The sequence below is a fragment of the Trichoderma aggressivum genome, assembly GCF_033847375.1.
Source record: "Trichoderma aggressivum f. europaeum strain CBS 100526 chromosome Unknown scaffold_042, whole genome shotgun sequence".
Lineage (NCBI taxonomy): Eukaryota > Fungi > Ascomycota > Sordariomycetes > Hypocreales > Hypocreaceae > Trichoderma > Trichoderma aggressivum.
The window spans coordinates 117,867-132,947 of record NW_026946408.1 but is presented as its reverse complement, the minus strand read 5'-3'; the positions used below and the strand labels follow the sequence as shown (position 1 = coordinate 132,947).

Sequence of the window (15,081 nt, the reverse complement as noted above, 5' to 3'; positions counted from 1 at the left end):
TCATTACCCTCCAATCATTCCACGTGGTCTATGATATGTGGTCCAGCACATGAGTAGTTTTGTATATACATTAGTAGCAATATCTCGCGTTTATGTACGAAGCCCGCTTTGTCACATGGCGAGACCGACATTCACCGCACTCGACCCCCGGGTGCTATTCTTCCCAAACGTGGCGCTTCTGTCAAGGAAAACGTCATCCTCGTTTCTTGATGGGGTGCTCTGCGGTGACCAGGCCGTCGGCACGCTGCGGTCTCCATCATACATCGACCAACTAGACATCGTATCGAACGTGTCGGTGCTTCGCCTGTCCAGCCTTCTAGGCGGGGTTGCGCACTGGTAGTATCCTTCGTTTGCCTTGAGAGGAAGCGGAGAATTCGTAACAGAGTCCAGGCTCTGGTTTCTTGGTCGTGAAGTCCTCTGAGACAGCATAGTAGAGAATCGCGAAAACGATTTCTTCTTCCGTAGTGGTGGTGGTGTTGTTGGCGGTCGTAGCCTGAGAGGCAGTGGAGGGGGAGGCGACGGGGAAGATTGCTCGTCTCGCATCGACTGTGAAAACTGCGTGCTATTGAGCGTCTCCTCGTACTGCTCCAACTGGCTGATGTGCATGGAGGCTGTCACGGGCCAAGCATTGGGCAGCGACACCTTTGTGTTTAGGCGCTCAGCAAATGAAGGCGCCGCTGGTGGCAGCGCAGGAATAGTCGGGATTTCTGCCGCGTCTGTGCAGGTAACGGATAAGCTAGGGAGTTTTGTAGGAAAGTCGAATTCATTGTATAGGCTTACCAGGCAGAGTACGGGCCATTGAGTGAGCTGTTGATGGTCTGCTCGCAGTGTAGAGGCTTTGTCGCTCGATGATGTCGTTGATCTTCTTCTGCAGCTCCTCCACTTCATTCATGGCCGAGGCCACTCGTTCTTTAATCGTCTCCATGTCAGATGGCGCATAAGTCCGGGTGCGAGTCTGCTTGTCGGAAGCGAGGTTCAATGGTGATACCTCTGGGCTGCTTGATGCTGAGTGAGTAGCAACATTTTTTCGAGGAATATGAAATGATGTCGATGAATGGCTTCTATCATGACGAAACGAAGGGTCATCGTGGGGCCGGCCCGGAAGATGAACCAGAGATGGCGGCGTCATCTCACTGGGAAAGGTGAAATCTGGAAGCATTGGCGACAGTTCTTTTCCAGAACTTGGAATGTTTAATTGCAGCGGTTCAAAGGGAGTTTCAGGTGTGTCCGGCGTCAAAGGGCTCTCCCAGGGCCGGTTTGGTCGCTGAGCGGGAAACGGGAATTGGAATGAGCCGGAATCAACATGTCGAAATTCGAATGGCGCCGAGATTTGTAACCGTGGCCGTGAAGCGTCTGCCTGCGCTCTGCTTCTTGAAAAAGAGCTTGACTGGTTTGATGTGAAAGTCTTTTGCACCTTTTGCCTCCAGCTAGGCCGGGGAAGCTCAGCCTCTGGGACTGCCATTGGCGGTGGATGAGATGTTGGTTGATCGCTGATAACGGGACGGAGGCGCTTATTGTCGTCTGAGGTCTATCCGTAAGTGAGAGTTCTCAAAGCTCTCTCCATCTCCCAGCAGCGAGTGCAGTGAGAGCGAAAGAGAAGGGAAATAAAGATAATTTCTGTTGGGAAATATAGAAGAAAAAATCCACATACGACGCTGAGGTCTCTCGTCAATACGAAAAGCCAACGGTTCCCAGCACGTGAAGCAAGAAAAGCATGACGCATATGCTTCACCAAAAACACCCGTCGAAGCTTTCATACTGGGGAGAAAAAAGCAGCCTCATGCCGACTGGGCCGGCAAATAACTTTTTAAAGTAGGGGAGAAAAGCGAATGAAAGACCGTCCAGCGAGCCGATGACATAAAAAAAAGAGGGCAAGGTAGATCCGGCACCCCGACTGGAAAGTTGAAAAAGAGGGCCGGGTGAGCGAGCTCGTAAATACTACTTCGCATCTGCCATAGCGCAGCTCACCCGACCAGCAGACTGGAGCCCTTTGCTTGCCAGTTTACAGCAACCAAGAACACCTCGACAAGGCCCAACGAGTGGCGGCTGAGCAGCGTTGATGGTGAGCCAGCAGGGCCGGGACGATGATAGGCTGGGCCACAAAGAAGACCGTCCAGTCGGCGCGTAGAACGATGGATTCGGATGGCTGGCGCTACCCACAAGATTGCAGGATCCACAGACGGCGTCAGACGGCCGGGCTGGCACAGCGAGTCGATGTCTTGCATTCGCCACGGATTCTTTCGTGGCTTTGCTCCAGATGGTCCGAGGAGGGGTCGCGTGGGCTGCCGGCATTGGCCAGCCACGACGAAGCTCGCGTTCCCCTGGTGAGAAGTTAGAGACGCATGTTTCGTGAACAAAGAAGCAGCGTTTGTGAAAGAGGAAACGAGCCCAGGCGAGATGCGAAACCAAGATGGGCGCCACGCAGCTGAATCTTGCCTCATCCGGACTGTCGTTTTGCTTCTTTGGGCCGTCGACGCTCCATTGGCGCGCGCTGTTCACCGTTTAATTTCTCGCTTTCATTTGCCTTGTCGCCGTCCAAGGAATCCAGCTTTGTTCCAGCTTGCTGTTGCGATTTCGCAAATTAGACGGACCCTCCGCATTCCGACGAGCGCCTATCTTTAGCAACCCACGGTGATGATCATGATGACATGGGCGACGCAGGCACGCGGATATGGTGTGAACAGCTTCGTGACTTGACTCGAGACTCACCACCTGACGCCCAATAAAAGAGACAGCGTGTAATACGCTTCTGCTGCGGCCAGTGGCGTGGGGAGACGAGAGAGGCCGCGGCCAACAGAAAGTGAGGATACGAGCAAAGCCATTATGCATGTCTCAGTTTCTTCCACACTTTCCGGACCAAGCGCACCTATGCCATGCCGGATATAATGCCATGGCCTTGCTTTCTTCTTCATTTTTTTTTTTTTGTCTCTTTGTCTTGGAATAGCCTTGACGGTGGAGACGCAGCCATGTGAAAGAAGAGCCGTAGAGAGCAGGTGAGATTGTGGTGCCACAAAAACGAAGCATGGGATGGCTTACAACTGTCCAGTGAACTTACAAAAGAGAAGTGGAGGTACGTACCGTCTGCGCACAGCCACAATGCTATAGTAGTAATGCCGCGGTATACCCGCTATCGAATACTGTATAATTCCGTAGCGTGCGATAACCTTGCCAGGCTTGCCTATCCTGGAAGCCCGTGAGGCGGTAAAGCTCGGCAGTATACCAAAATATCTGAGACTTCCGCGACGACGAGCAGGCGTAAATCGGCAGCTCAAGCTGGACGAATCCGCCGAGGCCCTTCAAGATGGGGAAACGAGCTTCAATCGATGCCGACGGAGCTGCTGCCTTCCGAAAGCGGCAGAAAATCACCCACGATGTTCCTACCGGCGAGGATGTGAGCTCTGGAGAGCAGCTCCGAAGCCTCCTCTCGTTCGACCAAGACATGCGCCGAGCAAGACATGGTGAGTCTGGAGGCTCATTTTGCAGATTATGTGTCTAGTGTGGGGGTTTGTGGAACTGATGGTTTCAACAGGTTTACAATCCTTCAAAAGACTGCTTGACAACATTGTTTCCGGTGATGGTGATCGACCTGCGAATCTCGGCACTCTACGAGAATATCTCGAATTGGTCAAACCGAGGCTGGAGGGCGAGGATGCCGTCTTTCTGAGTGACATCATGGAGATGTGGTCGTTTGCTGCCCAGGTGAATGACGGCGGTGTCATGTCCTCTGTGGCCGTTGTCCTCGCACTCGTGCTAAATGTCGTCTCGGACTCGTTGGAGCTTGTCAAGCACGGACTTGGTATCTGCCAGTCGCTTGTCCAAGATCGTCAGCTCAAGTCGATATCGAAGAATCTGTCATCGGACAAGACAAAAGGCTTCATCATATCGCCCACACTGCGCCTGCTTCGAGAAGCTGTATCTCTGGATGGAGGCGCCTACGCCAGACGGATAGTTCGCGCCAGAACTTTTACCCTCGCGTCGCTTGGCAGGAATTTGGAGATTGGTAACACTGGAGACAATCAAGGGGACTCTCGCAAATCAACAGTGAGAACAAATGCTGTCCGGTTCTTCTTGAGCTGTCTCAAGTATCTGCATTCTGACGGCAGAAAAGAGCTGCTCTCTCAAAAAGAACTGCTGTCGCATTTAACGTTCATGATCAAGAGCGACCCCTCATCCCTTGTTCTGGAGATTTTGGACGGTTTCAAGACTCATGTGTTGGCGGACAGCAAAATCTCTCGAGAGATCAAGTTCAAGTCCTTCAACACCAAGACTCTGATGCGAATTCTAGCTCTCTATAGCTACTCTAACAGCACAGAATCAGAGAGTGATGTCGATCGAGTGAGCGAAAAGGCCCACGAGTTCCTCATGTACGTCTGCACCAATCCCGGTGCCGGAATCCTATATCCGTCTACAGGCCTTTACCCTAAGGAGACGAATGAGGAGTTTTCAGTGCAGCTCGCCAAACAAAAGGGCTCAGCGCACAGCACTTTGGGCAAAGACGATACATATCGCGATGGCGTCTCCGTTTTCAATTTTGTTCTATCCGAATTTGCGGCGAAGCTGCGTCCCTGGTCTAGCATGAAGCACAGCCAGCTATTGACAGCGATATTCGAAGCTGCCCCAGAACTCATATCAAACTACTTTTTCAACAACCAGTCGTTCACTTTTGAGCCAAAGCTGACAATGACATGGATCGGATATGCTTCGTTTCTCTTCGATACGATGAGGATCCCGCTTCCCCCTTCGTTCGGCGACAAGACACGCTTTGCCCTTGGCCCTCCGCCTACGTCTGTCGTCCTGGACAATATCTTACCACTACCACTAAACCAAAAGGTTATGATTCGGTGCCTTTCGCCCAACTCAAACCTTACATCTTTCTTTGCGACAAGGATGCTAGTTGAAGCGCTGGAAAAGCTCTCGGTAGCCATCAAGCTGCATGAAGAGGGCTTCCGGGCAACAGACGCTCGGTGGTCCGAGGCAGCTCGAAGGTTGATTGATGCATTCTGCAGACGCATCCCAGACATGAAAGAGATTGTGCGAAGCTACAAGAGCATACCCAGTGAGAATGCATTGCATAAAACCATGGCCAGCAGGCTTCTTCATTTGTATTATGAGATGATTCCACAAGTAGCGCTGGCTGCAAACTTTGACGTCTCGCCCTTCTTCGTCAGCGTTCTACGGAGCTTACAGGATGGCAACTCGGACCAGCAGCACGACGGGTTCCGTGAGATGGAGCTGGAGAACCTAGTGTCGATGGCCAGCTACTCTCCCGGTATGCGATGGTTTGCGAGAATTGAGATTCTCGCCGGCAAAGGCCCATCATCGCCATTCACCGCACTCCTTAAGCTCCTTTCCAGCAGCGATCGGATTGCACCCCTTCATCAGCTGAAAAAGGTGCTTGGAGATGTTGCTGTAGAAAATCAGCTCGTTTCCCCGGCTACCAGACTAAAACCTCTTCTTCAAGCCCTTGCATTGAGCATAGACGAAAATAGTCCGGAGAATATGGACAAGGTCTGGTCTTTCTTGGATAACTGTATTAGCCGTTGCGCTACTTCGCCAATCAAATACCTCGACGTGCTTGAGAACTATCTTGTTGGTGGGAAGGGCGAGACACAAGCAACGACTGATGATCGCAGCTTCAATCTGCTTGCCGTCGCCATAGCGGAACAGCTACCCTTCATCATTAACTCCGCAGATGCCAAAGAGCGTGATTCACTATCAAGCTTCATATCCCTCTATTTCAGCGCATTATATAAGAAAAAGGGAAGCGATGCCCTTAAACGAGTCTACATAAACATTGAAGAGTGCTTCTCCTCTCACTCTGTCAAGCTTGCAGGCTTGGGAACGCGAAAGATACCCAAATCCTCATCTGGCGAAGACGATGACCAAGGGGAGACCAGAGAAAGCGCTCAACAGAAAGAAGGTGTATTGGACCAGGCAAAGCTCGAAGAAACGCTGCACATTCCATTTGCAAGCTCTGAAGATACCAGCGTTCTTCTCAAGTGGCACAATAAAGCCGTCGAGGATCTCATTGAAGACGGCTTAATTACAAGCCTGATTCGTCTCCTCGCGTCAGAGCACATCAACATCCGCAAAGAGGCCTTGACAAACATCCTCAAGATGGCCGCGAAAATCGACGAATCGGCCTACGAAGAGAAGAAGCAGGTCTGGCTGCTCCTGTCCGAACTGGCCGAATCCTCGCGGCCACAGGTCGACAACGGGCCCGTCCCGTCCGCATTCATCGCCTTTTCCATCCACGCGCTCGACATCCTCAAGAGCCCGCTCCACCCGCTCTACCCAAAAATCAACGGCTTCCTGACGCGCAGCCCCGTCTGGTCGCCCGAGAAGCTGCCCCTGGCGCACGACATCCTGCACGGAGAGCCCTCGGAGGACGACAAGTACTACACCGAAATCGCCTGGTTCCTGACGTACGTGCTCGACGCCCTCAAGACCCCCTTTGACCTGGGCGTCTTCCACAAGAAGCGCTGGCTCGAGAAGATGCTCGCCCTGGGCAGCAACCCGTATCTTCGCTCCAACCTTCGCATCCGCATCCTCAGGATCGTGTACCGCGCCACTTGCATCGACTCCGGCAGCACCACGCTCATCACTAGATTCGGCCTCCTCGCGTGGCTCGACGCTCAGCGATCTGCATGCGGAGTTTCCGACGACGCCCACCTCTACAAGGCACTGATGGAGCGGGCGTGGAAGACGTGTGACCAGACAAGAGTCAACGCATGGAGTAAAGGGGGGGTGGAAAAGCTACTGGAGAACCTGCAGTTGCAACAGTGAAAAGGGAACGAACAGCTTGGAGTTTGTCCCCGTTCGATTTTGTCATGTTAGATAAGATGAGATACCCAGACGGACGATGATGGCCTCCGTTGAGTGTAAATAAATAGGATGGGTGGAATTGAAAACCACACTTTGGATTGTTCATCTTACAGGTACTTTTACCAATACGCACTTTGCCATTGATACTTTGGCTCCATGGAATAGAGATGAAGAAAAGAAATAGAAATGACCACCAATTAATGTTATAATGATTATAGTCTTCCACCATCACGGCTTCGTTCCAATCAATTACGATATGAATACTAACATCAAGTTCAACACGAGCAGCATAATCGTAGTCGCAGCGTAAAACATATTCGATCACTCAGAAACTCCAACATGCGCTCATACATATATACATACAAGGCTCGTTCCCTCGTCCATTCTAAACCTAGAAACACCAAAAAAAATGAAAATGATAACCCATACGATGCATACAACATTCTCGCTCTTCTCCAATCTTCGCTTTGATTTTTCGCTTCGCTGCTCGGGCCAAGCAAGCCAAATGACGAGACAGCGATTTATGACGGATTACCCATTGAATAAAGAAAGTGGTCGATAACAGCACCCCAATTAAGAAAAAGGAAAAGGCCAAAAACCTCTTCGTAATTAAAAAGTTATGCGTAGGTCGGGCGTTGTGATGGTCAGCGTTGTCGCTGCCACTCCTTTGCTTTGCTCTTCTATAGCTGACCAGAGAGGAGAGCCTCAGTAGCTAGAGAGAAACCCAGTTAGCTAAATTTGAAAATACGTAAAAGGAGAAAGGGGTGTTTTAGGACATACCACTATTAATATAAGCTCTCTTCGCATCAAGGGGAACGTCGAAGCGGCGTTCCAATTCCTGCTTCACGCCCTTCTTGGTGACAGTCATCAAATCTGCCGTCTTCAAAATCTCTCGGATTTCCGCCAAGATGGCATCATCGCTGGGAAGGCCAACCATGTCCTCTGGAGAGAAAAATTGCGATCCGCCATACTGGCTCATGCGGTTCATCTCAGAAGGAGCCATCGACATGCGGGACATGTTGCGGGTTTCATATGGCTGAGCGTGAGTCGCTGCCTGGATGAAGCCCGTTGTGGAGGCAGGCCGGCTGGGATAAGCATATTCTGACATGGCGCCGTGAGCCTTAGTTCCGTAGCTGAAGCCAGAGATCTCAGAGCGAGTGTCATCCCTGGAAGTCTGCGACTCCCAGAGCTCGGCTTGATATTCCTCCCACTTCTTTTTCGGGATAGATGAGGGATCGAATTTGCCTTCGTCCGAGATGAGGACCTTTTTGCCGTCTTCGCCGGCAACAACACGGGTATTACCCCATGCAAAGTCGTCCATGTTCCAGAAAGCGTACAGCGGCAGACCAAAGCTGAAGACGGGGATGGCTAGAACATAAAGAACCATCCAACCGACCATTTCCCACTTGCGGCGAAGGATGAAAATGATGGCCTGCAAACCATAAATGGCGCCGAGAAGAATAAACGCGGTGACGGGGACGACGTTGGGATTCTGCACCACACGCACAATCAGGTAGATGATATAGGCGACGGTCACAGGCTGGACAACGGTACTGAGCAAGTCGACAAAGACGACAAAGCGCATACTGAAGCAGCAGAAACCGCAGAGCTGGGAAAGGGGAATAAGCTCAATCAGATTGTGCACAGTGGAGTTAATCCAACGACGTCGCTGAGAAAGGAAGACGCTCCAAGAGTCGGGGGCAATAGTCCATGCGTGAGCAGTGAAGATGTACTTGGTCTTGTATTTGGAGTGGAATTTCATCAGCAAAGTGGTCAGGAAACGATCTTCACCCAGGTGGAGCAAGTTCTTCATGTGCAGCGTATCGACACGGATAGTGGAATACGCCTCAACAACCTCCTTGCTCACGAAGAGTGGCTTGCCAGTCTCCGCAGCGCGGATACGGTACATGGAGAAACAACCGGGCAGACAAGTGACGGAGCCGAACAAACTCTCAAAGGCCTTTGACAGGTTGTGGGAGATGTAGTACTCGTAAACCTGGATCATGGTGATGAACGAGCCCTTGGCGTTGGTCAGAGCAGTCTCACCGCACACAGCAATGATGCTTGTGTCGTTGATAAGGGCAGCAACCATACGAGTGGCGGAATCCGGGGCAACAACGGTATCGGCATCGATTTGGAACATGAATTCGTAAAAGGCGGGGTTGACACCAATGATGTTTCTGATCTGGTGGTACATTTCAAGCTCCATCGGGCTCATGGGCAAGTTGTAGTGCACGCGGTTAAGGAATCGCATGATGACCATCTGAGAGTCTCTCTTACCACGGTTGCCAGGGCGGGAGACCTCAGAGGGCTTGCCAATCTTCACGATGACCAAGAAGGGAACAATGTGGCCTTGGACCTCGTAGAGACCGGAGTAAACCTTGCCCATGTTGTGCTGCTTCAAACCTTCACCAAGAGACTCAAAGCTTAGCGGTTCAGGGTCGACAGATTCGGACACGCCGAGAATGTCCAGAACAATCCTGGGCGTGGGCCTGTCGTTGCCTTGACCGATAATCATGCCGTCGCACACGATAACCAGTAACTTGCGCTTGTCATCATATCTCATCCTAGCAGCAGAATCAATGGCACGGCGCAGAGATTCCTCGTCCTCGGTGTAGGCCGGAATCTGGCACATGATAAATTTGTCAAGGTCTTCAGGGGCGTTTTTACCACCAAATTGCAGAGCAGCGAGAAACTTAAATCCGATGACTGAGCAAAGCAGAATCGAGATGGCGAGAATAAGATACTCAGCAAACTGGCAGCGGACGGAGTTTCTGGTATCGACATCGGCAACATAGAACAAGTTGTCCAGGCAACGCTTCATACGAGTTTTGCTGGTAGCATCAAGTCGGAGTGAGTTTTGCCAGTACTTGGTGATGTCCTGACCAGGGTTGAGCTGGAAAAGCGACGTGATAGATGGGTCCATGAAGTCAGTGAGAGTATTGTTAGTTGGCACTTTTTCTCCAGGAGGAGCGCGCAAATGGCGGCCACCAGCAAGATAGGTAGTCATGTCGTAAACTTTGTTTTCCAAAATCACAATGTTTTGCGACTGCTTGCCGAGCGTTTTCACATATTTGGCGGTATAGCCAATGTTGCCCTTCTTGAAGTTAGACTTCAGATAGACCATCTGTTCGTAAAACCAGTCGGGTCGAGTGTCATTGGTGAAATATCGGAAGTCGTGGTACTTGTAGTTCTGGTCCGTGAGGCTGAGAAGGGCCGGGGATCCGGTGGAGTTGCTGTTCTTGTAATCCAGAGTCACGGCCGGGTTGATTGAGCCGTCCACGCCGTCACAGAGTGCGGACACCTGGACAGGGAAGAGGCTGGTAATGTCCTTGCCGGCATAGTTGAGAAGAGACTGCTGCTTCAGGTACGAAGGGTAATGGGAGGGGATGAAGGCTCCCAAGTCAAGGACGATACCACGGACGGAAACGTACGCACCCTCACTTTTCGGCTTGCCATCAAATGAAGACAACTCTTGAGCGCTGTAGACATGCTGGGTGGGACAAATGACCATGGGGAAGACCACGATGAAGAAAGCAGCAACCAAGCAGAAGAACCAAATGAGAAAGTTGATGGCAAGCTTCTCACGCCATGCGATGCGCACATCCTTTCGAGGCATCCTACCAATCAACCGGATGAGAAAATCGGGAACGAACCAAGTGAGTGCGTGCACAAGGAACAGCCAGCGCTTGCGGCTGGCGCTATCCTTGTACTCTTCAACCTCCACCAGGGCCTTTTCATTGCCTCTCTCGGCCATCTGCTCGCGGGTATCGAGGTTTTTGAACATGTCTCCCGCACCAAACGCCGAGACACCCGCCTCAGAGCGAGCATCATCAGCCACGAAGTAACCACTCCTTCCTTTTTCACCATAGCCCATAGGAGTGTGTCCAGCAGACAAAAGACGCTCCTTGGAAGCACCAAAAGCATGATGGTCGCCAGGGGTGAGGCCATCTCCGCCTTCACTATCAAATGCGGACATGGCACCGCGGCCAGAAGCCGAACTGGAAAAGGACAGTTGGGCGATTTCCAGCCAGCAACGCTCGCTCAAGAAGACACCAGTGGCACCAACCGAAACTTCGTTACGGGGCCACTGCCTCTCATCGATTGCAGCCTCTGCCCGCTCTCGCTCGCTCCCCACAAGCAGAGCCTCGCTATTGGCCATGCCCAAGAACTCACCAAAGGGCACAAACAAGCTGAAATCAGCCGAACGCAGACGCTGGCTGATTTCGGCGATGCCAAATGTCTGGATCTGTGTTCGCACACATTTACTGTCGAACTGATTGGCAATGCGGCGATCATTGGGCTTAATGCAGAAGAAGAAGTAAGCATTGGTGCCGGGATCGGTGACAGCTTTCTGCACATTGTCGAGAGATGAAAGGAATTGGCCAGAGGCGCCCTGCTCCGATAATCCCTTGCCCGCTCCACGCTTGGCCTCACGCGAGTCGCTGTTCTGTGACATTGCATCAAAGTTATCTTGGGTCTGGCGGCGGCCCGCGGGATTGGGCCTGTTGGGACGAGTACCCTTCTTCGCCATGACGCTGGGCGCGCGCATAGGCTTTGAGCTGATGGTAGCCTGCATCACAGTTGTCCGCTCTTGGGGGTGAGTGACGGTTTGCAGGGCTTCCTGGCCAAAGAGCTTGGCCACAAAGTCTGATTTTGTGCTGTTCATCATATTCATGAGATCTCCAGAGATGATCTCGCCGTTTTCCTCGATCAAGCCCCTGACTGGATACTCGACTTCTCCGGCGAAATGCTTGACGGTAAAGCTCGCAGACAAGTTTTCAGTATGGAAGTTGCTACCTGGCAGCTTGGCGGTCGCGGAACCAACATCGATAGAAGGGTTCTTACCCTCGAACCGCTTGCGCAGACTCTCGAGAAGCTGCATATCCGTCCTGTTACGGCGGGTCTGGTCATCGAGAATGCTCAAAAGGCCATTGCCGGGCTTTAGGAGGCCCTTGACAGCATCGCTGTTGTCGAAATAGCTTGTCGCAGACACGGTGACTTCCTCTGTCTCGAACATCTCGGCCTTGCGATCAAAGAAGTTATGGAGAGTCATGTTGTAGATAGCCTCATTGGCAGCATTGGCGAGGAGTTGATCCAAGGCAGATCCAGTGGAAGCTGCCGCGGCGAAACCGGGGAAATCAACAATAGAGATTGTGTTGGCAATGCTCTCTTCGGGGGCGCAGAGACGCTGGTTCATGTTTTCAACGATCCAGGTAACCAAGAGCGAGTAAAGAGTCCTCGCCAACTCATTCGCGTGCGCGCGAGCACCGTTGGGATCGAGCATGACGGTAACGCGCTCCTTGTGGATCATCTTGGTCTTGTAGCCCAAGGTAGTTTGGAGATCAGAGGCGCTGATACCGAGGAAGGCGGCGATGATGGCCAGGACATCCTTGTTCTTGACAGCAGTGAAAGTGGTGCCTCCCTCGTGGGAGAAGCCGCCGCTGTCATCACCAGTTGCGCTGGTGCTGCTGGAAGTCTCGAACTCCAGCTGGCCGATATGCAGAACAGTTGCAAGAACTTGACAAATCTCGGCAATGTCGTTCTTGGGGAACTCCAGCTTCCTCATGGCGGTCTTGAAGAGCTGAAAGCCTTCGGCGTCGTTAATGCCCACCTTAAGCTGCGTTGGGTGCCCAAGAAACTTCCATCTCTTGCTGCTGTCATTTTCAAATCCCAAATGATCCTTCTCGGCCTCGCTAGTACCAGCCACAAGATAGTATAGGACGTGAAAGTTACGCTCGCCGGTGGGGACGTCTGTGATCCTGCTCCTCTCCAGGCGATGATCAAGCACTTTACCACCGATGAGAGTAGGGTTTGTAGACGCAGAAGTGTCGTATTGAAGCTCGTAGAACAGACCAGCCCGAGAGGCAGTTGGGGTGGTTGCGGTCTTTGTGGTGGTTAGTGCGTCGAATACGTACGCAGCAAGCGAGAGTTTAGTCGACAAAGGAGTGGATGATTTCTTGAGAAGGGCCGTAACGAAATGGTTTCGCAGCGTGGACTTTCCGGAGCCAGATTCTCCCCTAAGCATCAGACGCGTTAGAAATTAGATTGAAAGAACAACAGATGCCCAGTTTCAAACAAAGGGCTGGTAAGAGAACTATCGGTCCGCAAGATTTCTTCGAAACGCCAGAGAAGGGGGAAATAATCATGGGGAATGGGAAAAGAAAGAAAAAAAGGCTTTGGTTCAGCTTACAGAAACACAACGGCTTGATTTTCAGACCGATGGCCAAGACGCAGGTATGCACGATCGGCCACATCCTCGGCAGCAGCCATGGAGCTGCCATCTCGGCCTCCATCTGGCCCTTTCGTCGAGGATGTAAAGGTGTTAACAGCAACCACTCCATGGGATGAAAGATAGGTGGCTTGGAGTTGCAGATGGAATCGACTGGCGAGATGGGCCGTTATCTGCGTGTCGGACTGGGAGTGTGCGGGCAATTGAGGGAGAGAATGCTGCGTGTGAGCCCCTCCATTGCCCGCGGAAGTAAGAGGCAAGCTCATGCTTCCTCCAGAGATGGACTGAGAACCTGAAAGGAAAAAATTGCCAACTCGGTGGCTCTACTGCCGCGCAGGCGAGAGCGCAAGCGGACGGTCCGCGACAGGTTCGAGTATTGATAAACTGATGCAAGAAGAAATCCTCGAGATATGCCTGATGGATAACGAATGTGGTTAAAAAAGCATGGAAAAGACAAAAATGCAGCGAAGGCCTCAAAAGCAGACCGCGTCAACGTCAGGCAGATGAGTTTGAAGTTATTTTCCTGGACGGGTTGGCTGAGCGGCGGGAAAGGGGCCGTGGTTGCTTGCTTAGGTACTCAACTCCTGCCCATGCACATCGTATGCTGCTGCTCTAGACCTGCTGTACGAGATGGCACCAAGTAACATATGAAAGTACATCGAGGTACAGCCCTCTGCTAGCGCTGTGCCTGAATTAGGTGCTCAGTCACTCCGTAGAGGCGCCACTGCTGCGAGCGGCAGAGGGGGCGTGACGAGTGGCCTAGCTTTACGGACAAGTCCGTTGGGCGCAATGCGTCGCGAGCGCAGTTTGGGCTTGTCCACACCCCCTATCGTGAATGTTGTTCCCACCCGCGCTCGGAGGAGTGACTTGCGGGTACACGGACAGGTATTATTAGCATTCGTGCGGCGAGCACAGCCTGCCCTGCTAGTCCCCATTGCTGTAGCTGCATGCATGCCTGTCTCCTCGTCCACATCAAGTAGGTATTATTAGTACCTACGAGTATAGCATTTCTGTGTGTGCGTGGCTTGTGTGCGGGTGAATGCAAGCATGGCCAGGGGGGTGAAATGGTCGCGACTTGGGAGATACATCAGATACGCCAGTGCATCCGAGGACTGGTGGAGCACGGAGTACAGGTGGGAGGCTGAAAGCCAGGAGGTACTTTGTGGACTCTCACTCGGATGTTGATTCCACTGCTTGCAGGAGATGTTTTGCGGAAGGCCATGTACCGTTCGTCTGCGATGCAACAGGACGCGGAGTCGGTGGCGAATGAGATTTTCAAGGCCGTGAGAAGGGAATACAGGAAAAGGAGAAGAGACGGCAAGGAAAGGGCCTTGATGGATAGGTAGGGGTCGCCATAAATGGTAAGAAACCCCGATCTCTCTCTTTTCTTTACTCGATCTTGTTGCTCAACGGTCAATCGTCAAAGATCACCATTATTGTCGTCATTGAAAGCACGAGTACTGCGCGAGTACCACTTGATGGACGATGATGGCACGGACAGATGGCCTGTGCACTTGGCATCTACCACCACACGGATCCTTTAACATCTCCAGTGCTATCTCTAACCACACGTCGAAATCTTATACTGGTTGCTTCAATACTTTATTTTAGCATCCAAAGGAGCAATCCTACCTATTTCCACTACCTTAGTAGTAGGTAGGTCCCGACTACTAAACCTTACGGTCCAGACGTCGCCAGCACATGACAGCCAATGAGGAAAAATTCAATACGAGTATCACAGTGGCTAGCTCGTAGTATGAACCCCCTTTTTCCCGTGCTCTTTGGCGCTGCTTGAACTTTGCTACCTTAGATCGGGACTTGGCGGGCTTTGGTGTTGACTGCACTCAGGGGATACTTGTCGGTACCTCAGCTGCTGCCACCGTTCGCAGTGGGACCAGCCGATCCGATCCACCGGCCATGTACAGCATTTGTATGCACATGTACGAAGACTGGATTGATCCATCAATGGTTTTTTTTTTTTTTCCAAAGCTGCGGAGCAGATGCCCCCTTGCCTGGTCTGGTGC

The 15,081-nt window shown here is 51.9% G+C and overlaps 3 protein-coding genes across 3 annotated transcripts; 1 reads left to right on the top strand and 2 right to left on the bottom strand.

The window, feature by feature from the left end:
- Positions 1 to 111: 111 nt before the first annotated feature.
- On the bottom strand, positions 112 to 1,462 carry Triagg1_8512 (uncharacterized protein; the record flags this gene model as incomplete). Its single annotated transcript, XM_062903367.1, has 2 exons — positions 112 to 716; positions 781 to 1,462. 2 exons carry the CDS (start codon positions 1,460 to 1,462, stop codon positions 112 to 114), a joined length of 1,287 nt encoding a protein of 428 aa, XP_062752508.1.
- A 1,839-nt stretch (positions 1,463 to 3,301) lies between these two features.
- Positions 3,302 to 6,786, top strand: Triagg1_8511 (uncharacterized protein; the record flags this gene model as incomplete). The annotated part of the gene is made up of 2 exons (XM_062903366.1): positions 3,302 to 3,458; positions 3,530 to 6,786. The coding sequence occupies 2 exons, from the start codon at positions 3,302 to 3,304 to the stop codon at positions 6,784 to 6,786; spliced, it is 3,414 nt and encodes a 1,137-aa protein (XP_062752507.1).
- Positions 6,787 to 7,505: 719 nt separating this feature from the next.
- Triagg1_8510 (CAZyme family GT2) lies at positions 7,506 to 13,323 on the bottom strand (the record flags this gene model as incomplete). The annotated part of the gene is made up of 3 exons (XM_062903365.1): positions 7,506 to 7,537; positions 7,606 to 12,845; positions 13,019 to 13,323. The coding sequence occupies 3 exons, from the start codon at positions 13,321 to 13,323 to the stop codon at positions 7,506 to 7,508; spliced, it is 5,577 nt and encodes a 1,858-aa protein (XP_062752506.1).
- Positions 13,324 to 15,081: the final 1,758 nt, after the last annotated feature.